The sequence below is a fragment of the Corythoichthys intestinalis genome, chromosome 3 (assembly GCF_030265065.1).
Source record: "Corythoichthys intestinalis isolate RoL2023-P3 chromosome 3, ASM3026506v1, whole genome shotgun sequence".
Taxonomy (NCBI): domain Eukaryota; kingdom Metazoa; phylum Chordata; class Actinopteri; order Syngnathiformes; family Syngnathidae; genus Corythoichthys; species Corythoichthys intestinalis.
Window position 1 is genome coordinate 51604493 of NC_080397.1, and position 17660 is coordinate 51622152.

At 41.7% G+C, this 17660-nt stretch overlaps 1 protein-coding gene across 1 annotated transcript in view; it reads left to right on the forward strand.

The window, feature by feature from the left end:
- LOC130913537 (proprotein convertase subtilisin/kexin type 5-like) overlaps nt 1-17660 on the forward strand; it is a 305474-nt gene that overhangs the window by 179293 nt on the left and 108521 nt on the right. The window contains exons 12-15 of the mRNA XM_057832213.1: nt 2425-2613; nt 5249-5385; nt 5506-5643; nt 7681-7783. Coding sequence (XP_057688196.1) covers nt 2425-2613; nt 5249-5385; nt 5506-5643; nt 7681-7783 — 567 coding nt within the window. The remainder of the gene's footprint in view (nt 1-2424; nt 2614-5248; nt 5386-5505; nt 5644-7680; nt 7784-17660) is intronic.

Genomic DNA, 17660 nt, shown 5'->3' on the forward strand with positions numbered 1-17660 from the left:
GATAAGATACAAGACGGATATATACGGTACATTTAACATACTGTACATAAGTACTGTGTTTGATTATTATAACAATAAATCCACAAGATGGCATTAACATTAACATTATTTCTGTTAAAGGGATCCACGGATAGAAAGACTTGTAGTTCTTAAAAGATAAATGTTAGTACAATTTATAGTAATTTTCTATTAAAACCCCTCTTAATGTTTTCGTTTTAATAATATTTGTAAAAATTTTCAATCAAAAAAAAAAAAAATTAGTAGCTCGTCATTGTTGACGTCACATGGGTTCCCTCCTGTTCTTCCACAGTGTCTTTAACTACGTAAGGTAGTAATTGAAATAGACTAAAAGGTGTCAATGGCGAGTTTTAAATGACTTATAAATCAAGCCAATGAGTGTGTTTTGTCCCTCGACTGACGCCGTAGTTCCCTGTGTGCTGATCCGATCCATTGTACTTCACGGTCATTTGAGTGCTGGCTTCACAAAGTACGAGACCTCTGATAGTTTGTATATTGTGAATAAATATTGCCATCCAGTGTATTTGTTGAAATAAACGAAATGTTTGAATAGAGTTTGACCAAAGTCTGAGTAAGTTTTATGTGTATTTTGCATAGCTATTTTGATTGGGCATGCCAGTTCTCTTTGCACTGTTGTTTAACTGTGAGAATGGGGCCTCATTAATACAGATTGAAGCGCTTTTCTTTTTGTGAACATAATTTTTTTTGAGGGATAGGAATACTGTTTTTTTGTTTGTGTCTTCACTAAATAATACTTACGTTTGTTGTGAAGGAGTTGCCGAAGCTTATGCCAATAAACGGCGCGGTCCAATGAACGCCTGTGTCCACTCGCCTTTCTCTGCCTCTTAGCTCTCATTGTGCAAAAAACGGCGTCATTGTAATCTGTTTGAGACAATTCATGAGCTGGTCATTCCGCGCATGTGTTAAATGCGTCAAATATTTTAACGTGATTAGTTAAAAAAAATTAGTTACTGCCCATTAATGGTATTGATAGGGTGCTTTTACTTATGCTCAAGACACTTTACAGTTGAAGGCTCTGTCCCCCCAAGTACGATGTGTTATTTGTGGGGGCAGTGCGAGAATATTTCCATTAGATGAGTGGAGGTAACGGGAGAGGGTGTGGGGACAGAGATCTTCCCTGAGGTAAGGAGGGGCCAGGTTGTTGAGTGCTTTGTATGTGAAAAGGATGATTTTGAACTGTGTCCTGTGTGAGATGGGAAGCCAGTGCAGTTTGTGGAAGACGGGGGTAATGTGATAGGGGGTACGGGTGAGAAAACGTGCAACAGAGTTCTGGATATACTGTATATTGTAGTTAATTGAGGAGTTTGGGTGGAGAATTGAAAAGAATGCCGTTACAGTAATCAAGTCTGGAGGTGATGAATGCATGGATGAGGGTTTCTGCAGCAGAGAAGGTGAGGGAGGGGCGAAGACGGGCTATGTTCTTGAGGTGGAAGAAGGCAGTTCTGGTGATATGGTTGATGTGCTGGTCGAATCTTAGTTGATTGTCGAAAACGATACCTAGGTTGCAGGAGTGTGTTGAGAGAGGGACGGTGCAGTTGTCAATGGTCAGGGAAAATTGACTGTCTTTGATGTGAGCTGCAGGTTCGATGATGATTTTGTCCGATTTATTGCTTTTAAGTTTGAAGATAGTTTGCTTGCACCCAGGATTTAATTTCGCTGAGGCAGTTGTGAAGTGTTGATTTAGTGCTGTGTGAGATGGTTTTTGTCGAGATGTATATTTGGATGTCATCGGTGTAGTAGTGAAATTGTCGTCCAAATTTACAGATGATCTGACCAAGGGGGAAGGATGTAAAGAATGAAGAGGAGGGGGCCAAGAACTTAACCGTGGGGGACGCCTTGTGGTAGGGAAACAGCAGTGGACGTGCAGTGGTTAATGCTGATGAATTGTTGTCGGTCGGTGAGGTAGGAGCGAAACCAGGAAAGTGCGGTGCCAGTGATGTGTACAGATTCTAGTCGGGAGAGCAGGGTGGTGTGGTTGATTGTATCGAAAGCAGCAGCGAGGTCCAGGAGGATGAGGACGGTGAGTTGTCCAGCGTCTGAGGAGAGGAGGATATCTTTGGTTACTTACAGACTGTATATACTGTATATTTAGTATCTTAAAAAAAAAAATAGGATGAATGTTTACCCAAAAATTTAATTTTCATACACTTCTGTTAAATCCCTACACAAATCACAAAAGCCACACTTAATTCTGACCAAAATACTGTCTTGTGTGCCATCGTCAAAACACAAGCAGACGCAATTTTTTGATGTTGGCTGAAAAGAGGTCTCGTGAGCTGCGCTGACATTGAGCGTTAAATAACTTTTCCATACGCCGTACAACGTTTATTTAATGTGTACAGTTTATATGTGCAATCTAATGAACTCCTTATCTTCATTTCCCAGGACAATCCGCCCTGAGCATACAGTGCGTTCGGTGTACAAGGCAACAGGCTGCACCGATAACTCAAACCACCACGTGATCTACCTGGAACATGTGGTTGTGCGCATCACCATCACACATCCTCGCCGGGGAGACCTGTCAATCAACCTGACCTCACCATCGGGGACAAAGTCCCAGCTGCTTGCTAACAGGTGGAGAATATTAAATTCATCAAAATTTACATTAGTATTGATTTAAGAAATTGCAATGAAGCCATGAGAGCAGAAGGTTGTTGATCTGTTTCTATATTTTCAGTGTCATAAGCTTCAGTAAGACCAAGTTACTTTGTAGTCAGTGTAAAAACAATACATTTTCAGAGCCGCTCTGGACTGTTTATTATTGTCCAGTGTTGTTTTTGGCAGCTCTTTTAATTTTCGTCTTAGTCTTTTGGAAGATAATACTTATAGTCATATTTAAGTCATCTCAAAATGTGTTTGTCCTCGTCTAATTGTTGTTGATGAAAACTCAACACAATTTGCATCTAATTTTCGACGTTGATCAAAAACGTTTTCATCTGTAAAATAAAAAAAAAATACTCCAAAAAATATACACTCAGCAGGAAAAAAGTACATTATTATCAATTAGTTATACCCGCATTAACGCTAGTAACTGTTTGTTAAAAAAAAAAAAAAAGTTGTCCAAGAGTATAATAGGGCGCTCGTCGCTAGCATTAGCCTAATGCTAACGCAAAATCTATGCTAACCCATTTAGTGTGTGATTATCACTCAGTACAGACCTTTAAAGGCTAAAGCAAGATTGCATATTCTCTGCGGCCAAGAACAGAAAATAAATCTTACCGTGTGTATGTGTGCAAGCCTGGAGAGCAGGAGCATGTCATATGAGTGACACAACCAGACACTGCTACGATGCAGGCTAACTACTGTATTTTTTGGACTATAAGTCGCTGTTTTTTTTTAGTTTGGCTGGGGTGCGATTGTATACTCTGGAGCGATTTATGTGTGAAATTATTAACACATTATAGCATTGTACATGTTATTTTGGTGTTTTGGAGTGACACTGATGGTTTGGTAAACTTGTTAACATGCTCTTTATGTTATAGTTATCTGAATAACTCTTAATAGCTATGTTACGTTAACATACCGGCCATGTTTGCATTTCGTTGTTCTTGCATCATATAACATTATCATACTGTACACTTATTCAGCATGTTGTTCTCTATTGTATTTTTATTTTAAATTGCCTTTTAAGATGACATATCTGTTCTATGTGTTGGATTTTATCAAGTAAATTTTCCCCAAAATTGCGACTTATACTCCGGTGCGACTTATATGGTTTTTTTTCCCTCTTCATCGCGCAGTTTTGGGCTGGTGCGACTTATACTTAGGTGCGACGTCTAGTCCGAAAAATACGGTACACATAAAATGTCACACATTATGAACATGTACGGAAACTATTGCGTTTTTGTCTCGTTCTAGTCTCGTCAGACGAAAACTAGCACTCATCTCGTTATGTTTTAGTCTCCCAAACCATGTCTCCCACCCAACGTTATCGTCTCGTCATCGTCATGAAAAAATTGTTCGTTAGCGAAATATTTTCGTTATAGTCATCGTTAACAAAAACAACACTGTTGAACGAGTTAAATCAGGGGTGTTCAACCTCTTTCGTCCTGGGGCCACTTTCAGAAAATTCAAAGGTTGCAAGGGCCAACTTGAATTCTTTAACTGTCATTTATGAAACATGACGATACACTGCAAATTAATATCGTCTAAATCAGATTATTTTTCTTGAATCTAGTCAAATAATTTTGTCCATCTTGTTTTGAGTGTTAAAGACTTGTTTACAGATTAATGCATCAGATTATTCCACTTACTTAAAGTAAATTTTGCTATTTGTTCTTATTAAACCCATACATCTAAAAGTAGGAAAACTAAGAAAACTCAAATAATGTTTTGAACAATGTTTATTCTTGAATTAAAAATATTTGACACTTCAAAGCTTTTTTTAAGATTAAATATGCTAATTATTAATAATTTAAAATAAGTCTGTTAAGTTTATTTTCATCTCATGAAAGCCTAGCTATTTCTTATTTCAAGAAATCTGAGTAAAATTTTAAGTGAAGCACTTTAATTTTACTCATTTATAGTAGATTTACACAGAAAACAAGGGAATTTAACTAGTTTTAAGGAGGTGTGTTTTTGCAGTGCACACAGAGTATTGTCAAATCATAGTCCTACTCAGTCAAGTCAGAAAAACACGAAAAAATCGGATTTGTGCATTAAGACCTGTGGTCTGAAACTAGGCATAGAAGTGCAACAGAGTACATAGAGGCTGAGTTCAAGCTTCTTGTGTATTCAGTTATATTTCCATAGTTTGTTGCGGGTCAATAAAAACCGTGCCGCAGGCCGTAGTTTACACGCCACTGAGTTAACTTATCCCCAAAAATAAATCAAATGTCCAGTAATTATTATGGTAATATTAATTAAAAACAACATTTAATTTCAAACTATCTTTTGTTTTACTGTTTTTTCCCCTGAAATGATATAATGATATTTTCTTTTAAATAAAAGAAAATTCAAAGGGAATAAAATTACATTTGAATCTAATTTCATGCTTGTAAATCAAGAAAAATAATATTCTAATCATATCCCATTCGGTTACAAAAACAACTTGCTTATTATCAAATTCTGCTGAAACGGAAAATATAACTGCAAAAGATGGCTGTGTAGATGAGAATTAACCACTATGCTAGAAGACAAAGTGGCTGATCCTTTACCCCATCTGACATATTTTACTGCCTTTGTGCATTTGTGTGTTCTGGACATGCAGGTTGTTTGATCATTCCATGGAGGGGTTTAAGAACTGGGAGTTCATGACCACCCACTGCTGGGGAGAGAAAGCAGCGGGCGACTGGGTGCTGGAGATTTATGATTATCCCTCTCAGCTGCGTAGCCAAAAAGTGCCTGGTATGGAAAGTGCTATAGAATCGAGAAGCTGAAGATGTCATGTTTTGTGTGTGCTTACAATCTGACATGTGCCACAAACATCTCAGCAATATTTTTAAGACTGTGCTTCTGTGTTTTCAGGCAAGCTAAAGGAGTGGTCACTTGTGCTGTACGGGACCTCAGTGCACCCGTATTCATCCCTACGCAGCATGTCTGTTGAGACCAGATCCACTGATGCTGTGGCGCCCACTGATGAAGGGTTCACCGAGGAATACAACGGTAAGAAAACGTTCTAGCTGGATTTTTTCACGATGGAGTGAGTTAAAGAGCATACGACAGGAGAAAAAAAAAGTCTTAAATAGCATAATTATGTGAATTAGAATCATATTTTTATACCACAGGTGTCAAACCGATTCCAGAAAGGGCCAAGTGGGTGCTGGATTTTGTTCCAACCGATACCGTGTAGAGAGTTTAACCAATGAACTTCCTACTGAAACAAGCAGCACCTGACAAAGTTTAACTGATTACACATGTAAAAGATCTGATTGGTGAAAAGGTGTCCTCTTCATTGGTTGGAAAGCAAACCTGCACCCACTTGGCCCTTTCTGGAATCGGTTTGACACCTGTGTTTTAGACGATTCGACTATATACAACAATTTAGCAAAGCGCAGATGACGAGAAATTAGTCTTTTAATCTGCCGGTTAGCCACGCCTACCATTATAGGGCTCTAGCGCCCCCAAAAGGTGGATGACATCAGCGGGAGACTGGGCTCGTCGGTTTTACTATTCAGCCCATTGAGGGGGAATTATTCAGAACGAGGAAAACGCGATGAAGAGAGACGCAAAATGTCATTGTTCAGTCTCTCTACTCCAATATTTTTACAGGATATTCTTTTTATCCAAGTATTTTTCCCCAATAGCTAAATAAATGGCTTGAGAAAGACCAGTCAGCCCGTCGAGGGGGAACTATTCACAACGAGGAAAACCCGACGAAGAGAGCTGCAAAATATCATTGTTTCTGTCTCTTTACTTCAGTATTTTTACAGGATATTCTTTTTATCCAAGTATTTTCCCCAATTGCTAAATAAATGGCATGGTCATGACGAATAACAGTCTCGTGCTAAATGGAATATGAAATAAAAAAATGCGTTTATTCAGGACGACATGTCAAAATTACTCCATAATGGTCAAAACTGTCGACTTCACCTTTACTGTCGCGCACCTCCCGAACGATATTTTATGACACCTAAATCGGACGTATGTCATTTCCCTTCCCCGGCTTCGGAGAATGTAAACAAACCAAGAGACGTGACAGCTAGCCGACATGCTAACCCGAACCGAGTGATGTTTCAAAGTCTTCGAAGCGGAAAATCACACATAACTAGCCCGGGTGTTTTGACATGACGACTGGGTTGTCGATTGTCTTCGCCGGAGAGCAATTTACAGCTCGTTCCCCGGAGGAGGGCGGCTGCAGTTGTTGTGCAGCTAACGTGCAGCTAATGTGCATGAGGAGAGCTTTTTACATGCCTATCAATGATCAAACGTAAGTAGTCCTTAATTTAAAGAAAGTTTGTAGTGTTTACTTTGTAATCGCTGTATTCGCGGCTATTTTTAACTCAAAGTTGCAATTTCTGATCGGTCGGAAAATTTGACAGAACACCGGGCACATGAGCACAATAAGCCGAATATAGTGCTCTCCCAGCGGGTGGATGTGCGACAAGCAACCGGTGTTGTGCCGAAAAATAGCCACCCCGCATGCATGTCAGCCACAAAATGCAAGCCACCTACATATTAAAATGATCCCAGTATTTGACATAATACATATCACAATGTTTACTCACTTCCTCGTAAGTCCAGTGGTCCCACAGTAGTAGGGCTTGTTTTGGCCAATATCCACAGTGAATGGGAACCTTTTGAAACTCCAAAAAGGTGCACACGCCTCTCCCTCATACAGTAAGATTTATCTGCAGCCGTTTGGCTGGCGTGATGCGAAAAATAAACGTATTAATCCGCAAAATCAGCTGAATCCTTAGTCCTCATACACAACAGTACGGCTGTATAGTGAAGACGACGCCTTCATCCGTACACGTCACAGCGCCCTCCTCCTCAATGCAAGACCGAAGCCGGAAGTCACTCATTTTCATGGCGCGGGATTAAAAAAACTAAATGAATATAGCGATCGTTTCCACACACATCCAAGCGGTCCATATCATTCAGGATTATAAAATACCGCGTGTATTATGAAATAAACATGCTTTTTCGTGTCACATGCACTTTAAATAGTGTATCTGTCTCTGTTTGTGTATGTTTCGGTAGGTCCTTGTGATTCTGAATGCAACGAGCATGGCTGTGAAGGGCCCGGCCCGCATCATTGCATAAACTGCCTGCACTACTTCCTGAAGTTCAAGAACAACACCAGGTCTGAATATTCTATCTCAACAATATTCTCTCTAGTGCTTGCATGGCATAGGAAATGGTTGCCGTATGGGCATGGACATCACAGTGTTACTAAAAATTACCTACTACCTCCTTCCTCTTGGAGTAGCAAGTGCCCTCTAATTAGGGTGGGTTAGAGCAATTAAAGTAGCGGGATGCAGGTGGGCAAAGAGAACTATGGTAAATGATGCAATTTTAGCTGTTTACTAAGTGAAATGAAAAGTAAAACACAAATATGAAATGAGAACACTCGCAAAGAGATACAGGTCAAGCCATTCACATGCAGACTAAACAGGTAATTCGACGCTAGCTTCTGATAACACTTGCTAGTAGGGGTGTGACAAAATATCGAAATGGTGATATATCCTGATAATTTACATTCCAAAAGATTAGCAAAATGCTTATGCCAATAATTGAGATGTCGTTTTAAAAAGGTGTCAGTGTTTAAAAACAAAACAAAAAAAAAAAGGAACCAACACGTTGCTACCAAAATCTTCCACCATAATATTATCTCAGTAAACTCTATGGCTGCCATTGACGGTGCTCGACGCCCAATCCATTAAGACCGGGAAGGGCAAATGAACGTTCAGTCGTTCAAAACCAAAGCATTCGCTATCACTCTTTCCGATTTTCAGGGCATTTACAAGAAAGTGCAAAAACATTAACCATTTTAAAGAGAGTACTTATTTCTCTCAACAACACAATAAAATTTACACAGTTGGAATTAGAGCTGGGAATCTTTGGGCACCTAACGATTCGATTACGATTATGAGGCTCCGATTTGATTATAAAACGTTTATCGATGCACTCCCCTCCCTTTTTTTATTTATTTTTTTATTTTTATTTTTTTTAAATAAATGTTTTGTACATTAGTACCAAAATTTTTCAAAAATCCTCTCAGGCTATACGAAACTACTAATTCAGTATCAAGTTAACATATAACAGTAAACAAGTATACAAAAATAACAGTAAATAAAATACTCCAGTCCCCATTCTGTATCAGCAGCTTTAAACTACATTCAGTTAATTTAATGTTGTGAATCAACTGTTACAGTTGTTAAAATTGCTCCCGTTATTCTATAATTTCCCTTTACTTTTGTCAAAGTTTTAAAACTATTTCATCATTTAAAGATAGATTCAAGACAAGATTCTGCCGATTTAGGAGTATATTAGATAAAAAAAAATAGATTAGATTAGATAAAAAGTTAATTACGTTCGCTACAACAGAGCCTTCTAGAGAAATCACTGCTTTAGTACTGCTTTAAGATGGCGGCTGTTTACTAACACTGCCGTCATCTGTCATTTTGCATCTCTGTTCAATAATATATATGATATCTACTGTAGCCGTATGTTTGTAGCAACTAGCAACTGGGCGTTGTTTGTAGCGGCTGTCGGCCGCAGTCAGGTATGATTGTTTTTTTATCTAGCGGCATGAGTTGAACATGGTATTTACTCTCGGTCTGTTCCTCATTGCGTCCCAAAGACCGCGCTGACTGTGTTTTACTTCTGTTTTACCTGGTATAATTCAATCATCGGAATTTGGATGTTTGTGAATCGTTCTCGAATCTTCCACGGCCGAATCGCAAATAATCTGAGAATCGGAAATTTCGCACGCCTCTAGTTGGAATGAATTCCACATTTTCTGGAAACAAAGCGTCTTTAGAAATGACTTCTTTTAACCAATATACTTTGTTTTCACAGATTTCTGTACTATTTCACATGTTTGTAGTGTTACCGCTGTACTTAATCATGGTTTTACACGTTCTGCATATGAAATACATGTTAGGGAATTGCGCTAATTAGCTTAGCGCTCGGCGGTAACTATTAACATCTCAAAAACAACAACAATAAAGGCTAAACAGCACAAGAGGGTTATTGTACTCACCTCTTATAGACGCACACGGGTCTTAGCAACACACTCAGGACATTTTTCAATTGACATGACTTGAAACTACTGCTGCACAACTGAAAGACAAGGAGATACGAACTATCTCTCTTCATCTCTCGCTCTGGTTTTACACGTTCTGCATATGAAATACACGTTAGTGAATTAGCTAATTAGCTTAGCTCTCAGCGCTAACTATTAACATCTAAAAAACAACAACAATAAAGGCTAAACAGTACAAGAGGGTTCGTGTACTCACCTCTTATAGACGCACACGGGTCTTAGCAACACACTTGGGACATTTTTCAGTTGACATGACTTGAAACTACTGCTGCACAACTGAAAGACAAGGAGCAACAAACTATCTCTCTTCCCCTCTCGCTCTAAAAAATAACTTGCGCACAGAAGCGTGACCACCTGTCTCATACACAAATTTATTTTCCAGTCTTTTGAAAAGGAGTAAATCTCTCACTCAGTAACCTGCAGCATCCATCACAACATTGCACGTGCATCCGTTAAAGGTGTCCGGGCGGCAGACGTGTCTTGAATTTTGTTCCGCTAGGAGCGGCTGTCATAAAGTTATGAGGAAAAATCATCGTTTTTGAACCTTTATAAATCGTAATCAAATTGTCACGTCGAATCGCGATGCATCTAAAAATCGATTTTTTGGAACTCCCTTATTTGCGATGGCGACGTCACGCAGCCTTGCGGTCTAAAAATAGCATTTGTCCCAGCCCGACTCCCCCCTGTTTTTAATGCACCACACACCAAGGTTGTGGGATGGTTGGGACCTGCTGGGGGGGGGGGCCTCACGGCTGCCTCCTCACCACGGGCCCCGCCATCCCTGCACCTTTTTTAAATGCACCACACACATCATACTCCACAGGAGAGCTCTGGCAAAGGGCGGTGGGACGGGCGGCTGGACAGAAACTCCATGCTGCGGTCCCACTGCCCCAAGCCAAGCTCTCCTATTTTAATGCATACATTGCACTACCCTCCCCTCACACCCCCATCACGGTGCTGGGTGATGGCTGCCAGTCGGGAACCTGGCAGCCACAGTAATAGGGTGGTAGGTGGGTCCCACACTTTTTCTGTATGGCGCGGCTCCCGGGGTGTGGCCTCCCCTCTGCCTCGGCTGCCGGCCGCGGGAGTGGGTTGGGGGGTCGGGTCTCCGATCTTGCGTCGCCCCATGGCAGTCCCTGGGCGTTCTCCTGCCTCCGCCTTCCCCTCTCTTCTCTGGCTGGGCGTCCGCCCTGCGCTCCGTCGCGGGTCGCTGGCTGGGCGCCGGTGTATCAGCGGGGTGTCGCCTGCACCGGCGGGGGACCCTGCCTTGCCTGGGGCTTGGTGGGCCGCTGGGGGTCCCGTGGCGTGCCGTGCCGGTTGGGGGGCTGTGGCTCGTGGCCCGGGTGGGCGGACGGGGGTGGGTGTAGGCGTGGGGTTGGTGATGCGTCCCCTCCTGCCATCCCTGAAGGCCGGTTGATGGGCGCGCGGGTGGCCCGGGGGACCACCCTGGGTCCCGGGGGGGGGGGGGGGGGGGGACGGTGGCTCCTTTGCTGGGCGGTTGGAGGAGGGATGGGCTGCGCATGGCCCCCCCACCCCCCCGCCCACCCTCCCTCCCCGGGCTGGCTGGGTGTGGGCCGTGGCCCTGGGTTGGTGCCCGCGCGGTCTCTCCGCCCGTCTGCGTGGCTGTCGCGCGCCCGGTGGGGCTTGCGTGCTGCTGGATGTGGTAGGGCATGCTCGGGTTGGGGGTTCCGGTGCCGGGATTGGCGATGCGGCGGCGTAGGGTTGGTCGCCAACGGGCTTTCACTCATAAGAGATTCACACGATTACTGGGTTCTAGATCACAGAACTGATTTGTGTACACTCTACCCCTTTCAATCACTTAGCTTATAGTCTTATAGACACCCCCACCCCCATTCTCCTCTTTCACTGGCCAATAGGCCCCCACATGGTGTAAACAGGAAATACATCTCGCTGACGATAGCACCAGCATATTAGTAACTAGTTTAGATGTTCAATGTATTTCTTGTTGTTGTTTGTGTATGTGTTTCTTTTCTTTCTTCTCTTGTATTTCTTTTCTTCTGTCCCCCCATAATCCCTTCCTGTTCGCTGCTTTGTCATAATAAAAAGGTATTTTGAATGATCACAAAAAAAAAACTAAAAAAAAGAAAAAATAAAAATAGCATTTGTGCGGTACGCTATTCATTCCTGGGTCAATTTCTCTTCTGTAAATCAAAATCAACAGGAAGTGACTGAAAATCAACAGGTAATGGACCTGAAATGGCTCAAAAGTACCTCGTTGCCTGGCGTTGGCTGCCATTGGTGGCCATAGAAGTGGGAGGGGTTCATTCGCTGCCACCCTCCCAGTTCAAATGGATTGGAGGTCTACAACTACTAGTGATAAACTTATAGCAGAAGGATGAAAATAGCTTGTTTTTCTGTTTATTAGTTGTTTTGTAGAATGATTTTCAGACCAATATATTGCTAATTGTTGTATCGCCATATAGTGAGATCATCGTTATCGTGAGCTTCGTATCGCAAATCATATTGTATCGTGACGTACCAAGAGGTTCCCACCCCTACTTGTTTGGTGTTCTAGTATACTGGGAGTCCTCGATGTACGAACGGGTACTGTTCCTATGCTAGCGACGTAACCCAAAGTTTCCGCATTAGTTGGCTCTCACTGTTAAAGTCAAGAGTTACGTCAAAATACTTAGAATAAGAAAATACGATAAAAAAAAGTAAAATACATTAAAATGAAAAATTAGGTTTAGTAAACTGTAACGTCATTTAAATAAAGTAATGTAAATACGTTTTTTTCATCTACATTATTTGTTTGCTGCAATTGATTAATTGCAATTTCAGTTCATTTAAAAGGGGCAAACCTAGATGATAAACCACTAGTATCCCAAAATAAATTAAATTCAAGGTAATGCTATAATACTCGTTGGCTTCCAGTGTAAATTTTTGTCCATTGTGCATATTTCCAACGTTTTAAACATTCCATCCGGATGACAGTGTGAGCTAATTGCCATTGTGTCAGCTAGTCTCTTCGCTCATAAAAGGCAGGAGAGCAGGAATCAGTGTGGGTGGGGCATCAGCTCTTGAGGGGTGCTGCCCTTTTGCACCACCACAGGGAGCGCTTAAAGAGCGCTGATTAGAGATGTGTGCGTATTTGTATATGTGCGCGTGTGTGCTATTCATAGCCTCGTGTATTAAAGAGCAATCAATACCAGCCATGATGATTCGAGGTGGGAAAACCTTTGCTTTCAAGTGCAACATTTGAATTTTAAATAGTCAAATTGGCCAAATAATTTGCAGAAGAGACATTTTTTAAGTGCAGTAAGTGAAATTTGTTACATAGGGAATTTCAATAACCAAATCTTGATAGTTATCCATTCTCTGTCCCACTATCCTTACCAGGGGATGTAGTGGTTCCTGTCCTGATTTTGGACAAGAGGCAGATTCTTCCCTCATATTCTCACCAGCCATTCAAAGGGCACCTAACAACAATCAACCATCTACGCTCACTTTGCACCTACAGTATGGACAATATAAAGTCTTCAGTTAACCGCCATACTTGCAATGTCACGCATGAAGAGAACATGCAAATTTCGCACAGGAAGGTTGGAGCCTAGATTTGAACCCACAACCTTTGAACTGAGAGATGGATGTGGTAATCATTAAACTTAAACAGGTAATATTACCTTTCAACGTGTAGTTGTGCAAGCATGGCTCCAGACTGCCCCCAAATGGGGGCATTTTGGGAGTAAAATTACTGCCAGGGCAAGTATTTTGTGCGACCTGTAAGATTACGTTTTTTGTTTTTTGTTTTTTTCCCTGACAAACTCCTTCATGGTTAAATCGACTACTGATAGTTAGCGGCAATGTAACAAGCTGGTTTTCCAAGGGAAAATACAACAGAAGAAAAGGACTTCCGGGCCACTTCCAGGAGAGACTCACAAAACGGCCATCCCGAGAGGCTCCGCCTGCCTCGGGCACATTTATGCAGACATCCCCCTGGTCAAAGGGGGGGGCTCGAGCACCTGCCCCTTTGCCCCTACATGCCCAGAGTGCCCCTTTTGACTGGGCGCATTTTTTAAATATTTATTTATTTATTTTTGGTGCGTGTGTGTGTGCTGGCCGATTGTGCAGACACGCCACCAAGTACTTTACTTGGACATCGACAACACTTTAAAAAAAAAAAAAAAAAAAAAAGCCGTCTGCGTGCTGCTAAGCACCACATAACCAACCCCTTCCCTCCCCCTTGCACGCTGTTCCTCTTTGACCTGGGTGTGTGGTGAGGAGTCCGAGGACTTCTAGTAGTTGGAAACAAACGGTGTTACCCTTATAAACCGTATTCGAGCAAATAGTGAAAATTCTTACACCAGCTTTATTGTAGGGATTAAAAAAAAAAAGATACGTAATTTTTTCTTATATAGTTTTCTACTTTAATAATGAATTCAAATTAAAATGAGCTGGATGAGGCTGCTAAAGGCAGTAGATCACTCAGCAGCTGGGTGAAGAGGACAATAGATAAGAATAACACAGTTTGCAAGGTTTTTCAGTAAAGGTTTGCGAAATTTAGATTTTTAGATTATTTGCGATTCGGTCGTGGAAGATTCGAGAACGATTCACAAACATCCAAATTCCGATTATTGAAATATGCCAAATAAAGGGGAACTAAATCACAGTTAGCGCAGTCTTTGGGACGCTATGAGGAATGGATCGACAACTTTTACCGCTAGATTAAAAAAAAAAATAATAATAATAATACCTGACTGTGTCAGACAGACGCTACAAACAACGTCCACGTTACTACAAGCTACGTCCACATAACGCTATGGTAGATATACCGACGGACTTGGCGGTGTTAGCTCATGTAAAGAGAACAAGATGTGAAATGACAGACTTGCCGGCGTTAGTAAACAACCGCCATCTTAAGTAGCCTTCTTTGAAAGGCTGTTGTAGAGAACCTTCCAAGCGAACCTAATTAGCTTTTTATCTAAAAAACTCCTAAATCGGCAAAATATTGACTTGAATCTATCTTTAAATGATGAAACTTTCATATGTTGATAGTGGACAGAAGGGAAATTATGGAATAACAGGAGCAATTTTCCGAATTTCCGAATTGACCAAATCCGAGACCATGGTCCTCAGCCGGAAAAGGGTGGCATGCCCTCTCCGGGTCGGGGATGAGATCCTGCCCCAAGTGGAGGAGTTCAAGTATCTTGTTCACGAGTGAGGGTATCTTGTTCACGAGTGAGGGTAGGAGGGAGCGGGAGATTGACAGGCGGATCGGTGCAGCGTCTGCAGTGATGCGGACTCTGCACCGGTCCGTTATAGTGAAGAAGGAGCTGAGCCAAAAGGCGAAGCTCTCGATTTACCGGTCGATCTACGTTCCTACCCTCACCTATGGTCACGAGCTGTGGGTCGTGACCGAAAGAACAAGATCCCGGAAACAAGCGGCCGAAATGAGTTTCCTCCGCAGGGTGTCCGGGCTCTCCCTTAGAGATAGGGTGAGAAGCCCGGTCATCCGGGAGGGGCTTGGTGTCGAGCCGTTACTCCTCCGCGTTGAGAGGTGTCGAGCCGTTACTCCTCCGCGTTGAGAGGAGCCAGTTGAGGTGGCTCGGGCATCTGGTTCGGATGCCTCCTGGACGCCTCCCTGGAGAGGTGTTCCGGGCATGTCCCACTGGCGGGAGCCCCCGGGGTCGACCTAGGACACGCTGGAGAGACTGTCGCTCGGCTGGCCTGGGAACGCCTTGAAATCTCGCCGGAGGAGCTGGCTGAAGTGGCTGGGGAGAGGGAAGTCTGGGCTTCCCTGCTAAAGCTGCTGCCCCCGCGACCCGACCCTGGACTAAGCGGAAGATAATGGCTGGATGGAGGAGCAATTTTAACAACTTTAACGGTTGATTCACAACAGTTAAATTAATTAAATGTAGTTGAAAGCTGCTGATACAAAATGGGGACTTGATTGTTTTATTTACTGTTTTGAAAGATTAACTTGATACTGAAATAGTAGTTTATTTAAGCCTGGGAGGATTTTTGTACAATTTTTGTAACTAATGTATGTAACATTATAAGCAGCTACTAGTTGTGTGCATGTGAGTGTGTGGTGGTGGTGGTGGTGGTGGGGGGGGGGGGTTGGTTTCTATCAATAATCGATTTATAATCGAATCATAGCCTCTGAATCGTAATCATAATTGAATTTTTGGATGCCCCAAGATTCCTCCCCCTAATATTCAGGTATAAAATCCAACAATTATAAGCACGATTGCAATGACATTTTATGTCATGATTTATTATTAGGTGCTAGAGTTGTCAAATATGGATAATGATAAAATAATAGTTTTGAAAAAATTGTGCTGATGGTGGCTAAGTGAACATCTGATGTGATTGTTCTCAGATGAACACCAAGTTGAGGAAGGAAGTGTTGATATGGAGGCTGAAGGAAGAAAAGAATGAGTCACAGCCAGAAAGTGTTGATGACAGTGTTGATTTCTATTCACTCTACCCCCTCCCAATTAAAATCTATTACAGTCACAGCCAACAATTAGACTGTGAAGCTGGTTAAAGTGGAATTTATTTTGTTGTAAGGTGTATTAAATTCTTGTTCATGAGCCCCCTTTGATCTATGAGCACCTGCCCCTCTATCGGTCTCTGCACGGCCCTGCTAGGAAATATACGCGGCGCTACACCATGTTTCTATTTGATATTTTCCAAGTGTTGAGTGCGCAATGATTGTAACTTCCTAAGTAACGATTTTAGACTTTGTCGTTTTCTCAAGATTCATTTCCATCTGCAACTGCTTGTAAAAGCAGAGCGTGACCAGTCTCTCCCTCCCGTATGATGCGTTAAAATGCGTTCACGAAAGAAACAGCGCTCACAAAATGGACTCTGACAAGCTGCCAAAAGAACATACAATATACAATGTAGATATACATATACACATGCACACACTGTATGGCTCTCGTGGAATCACATTTTAAAATTTGCTGGGCTCTCTCGGTCAAAAATGTTCCCTGATTTAAGCCCATGACTATCTTTAGATTCTGCTTTTTTAAACTTTTTTCATTTTCCCACGTTAACCTAATTTGTAAACAGTATAGTGGTTGATGAAACTTTTTTATTTCGAGCATGCGCACACAAAAGAAACAAAAAACATACAATATAATTCAACAAAAATAATTGCACTCGAAAGGGAGTGGGAAGAAGAAAAAACTTATTTTGTCCCACCCCTGATCTTTGTCCAGCATCCTTACTCGTGGGATACTCCTGTCCACACAATGAAACAGAAGAAAAAAGGAAAAACAGACAAAAACAACTAAACCAACAGACAACCAACTAATGTTGGCTCATTCACAATAATTTCAATATTTACACCAGTTGACAAAAACAGCAACACGCATTGTCAGCAAATGTCATTATATTGTGACCAGACCATATTTTTATACAACGATTTAAATTTTTTGATATTCTGACACTGCTTGAAATGATTGTCTAAATTGTTCCAGAGTTTCACTCCACATACAGACACACGAAAACGTTTGCAAGTAGTTCGAAATCTTGGCAACATAAAATCTCCAGAGCGTCGCAGACTATGGATATTCTCACAAACCTTAAATAGGTTTAGTAAATTATGGGGCAGTAATTCATTTTTTGCTTTAAATAGCATTATAGCTGTATGATAGTTTACAAGATCTTTGATTTTTAATAGTTTTGAGTGAGCAAATAAACGGTGGATGTGATCGAGAAATCCAACCTTATGTATGATTCGTACCGCACGTTTCTGCTATGTGACTAGTGAATTGATGGTATATTTGTAAGTGTTTCCCCACACTTCAATACAATATGTGAAATATGGGAGCACTAGAGAACAGTACAAAGTGCGGAGTGCACTGTCATCAAGGTATGATTTCACTTTGTTTATTAGTGACAGGCTTTTGGAGATTTTGGTTTTGGTTCATGTCAAAAC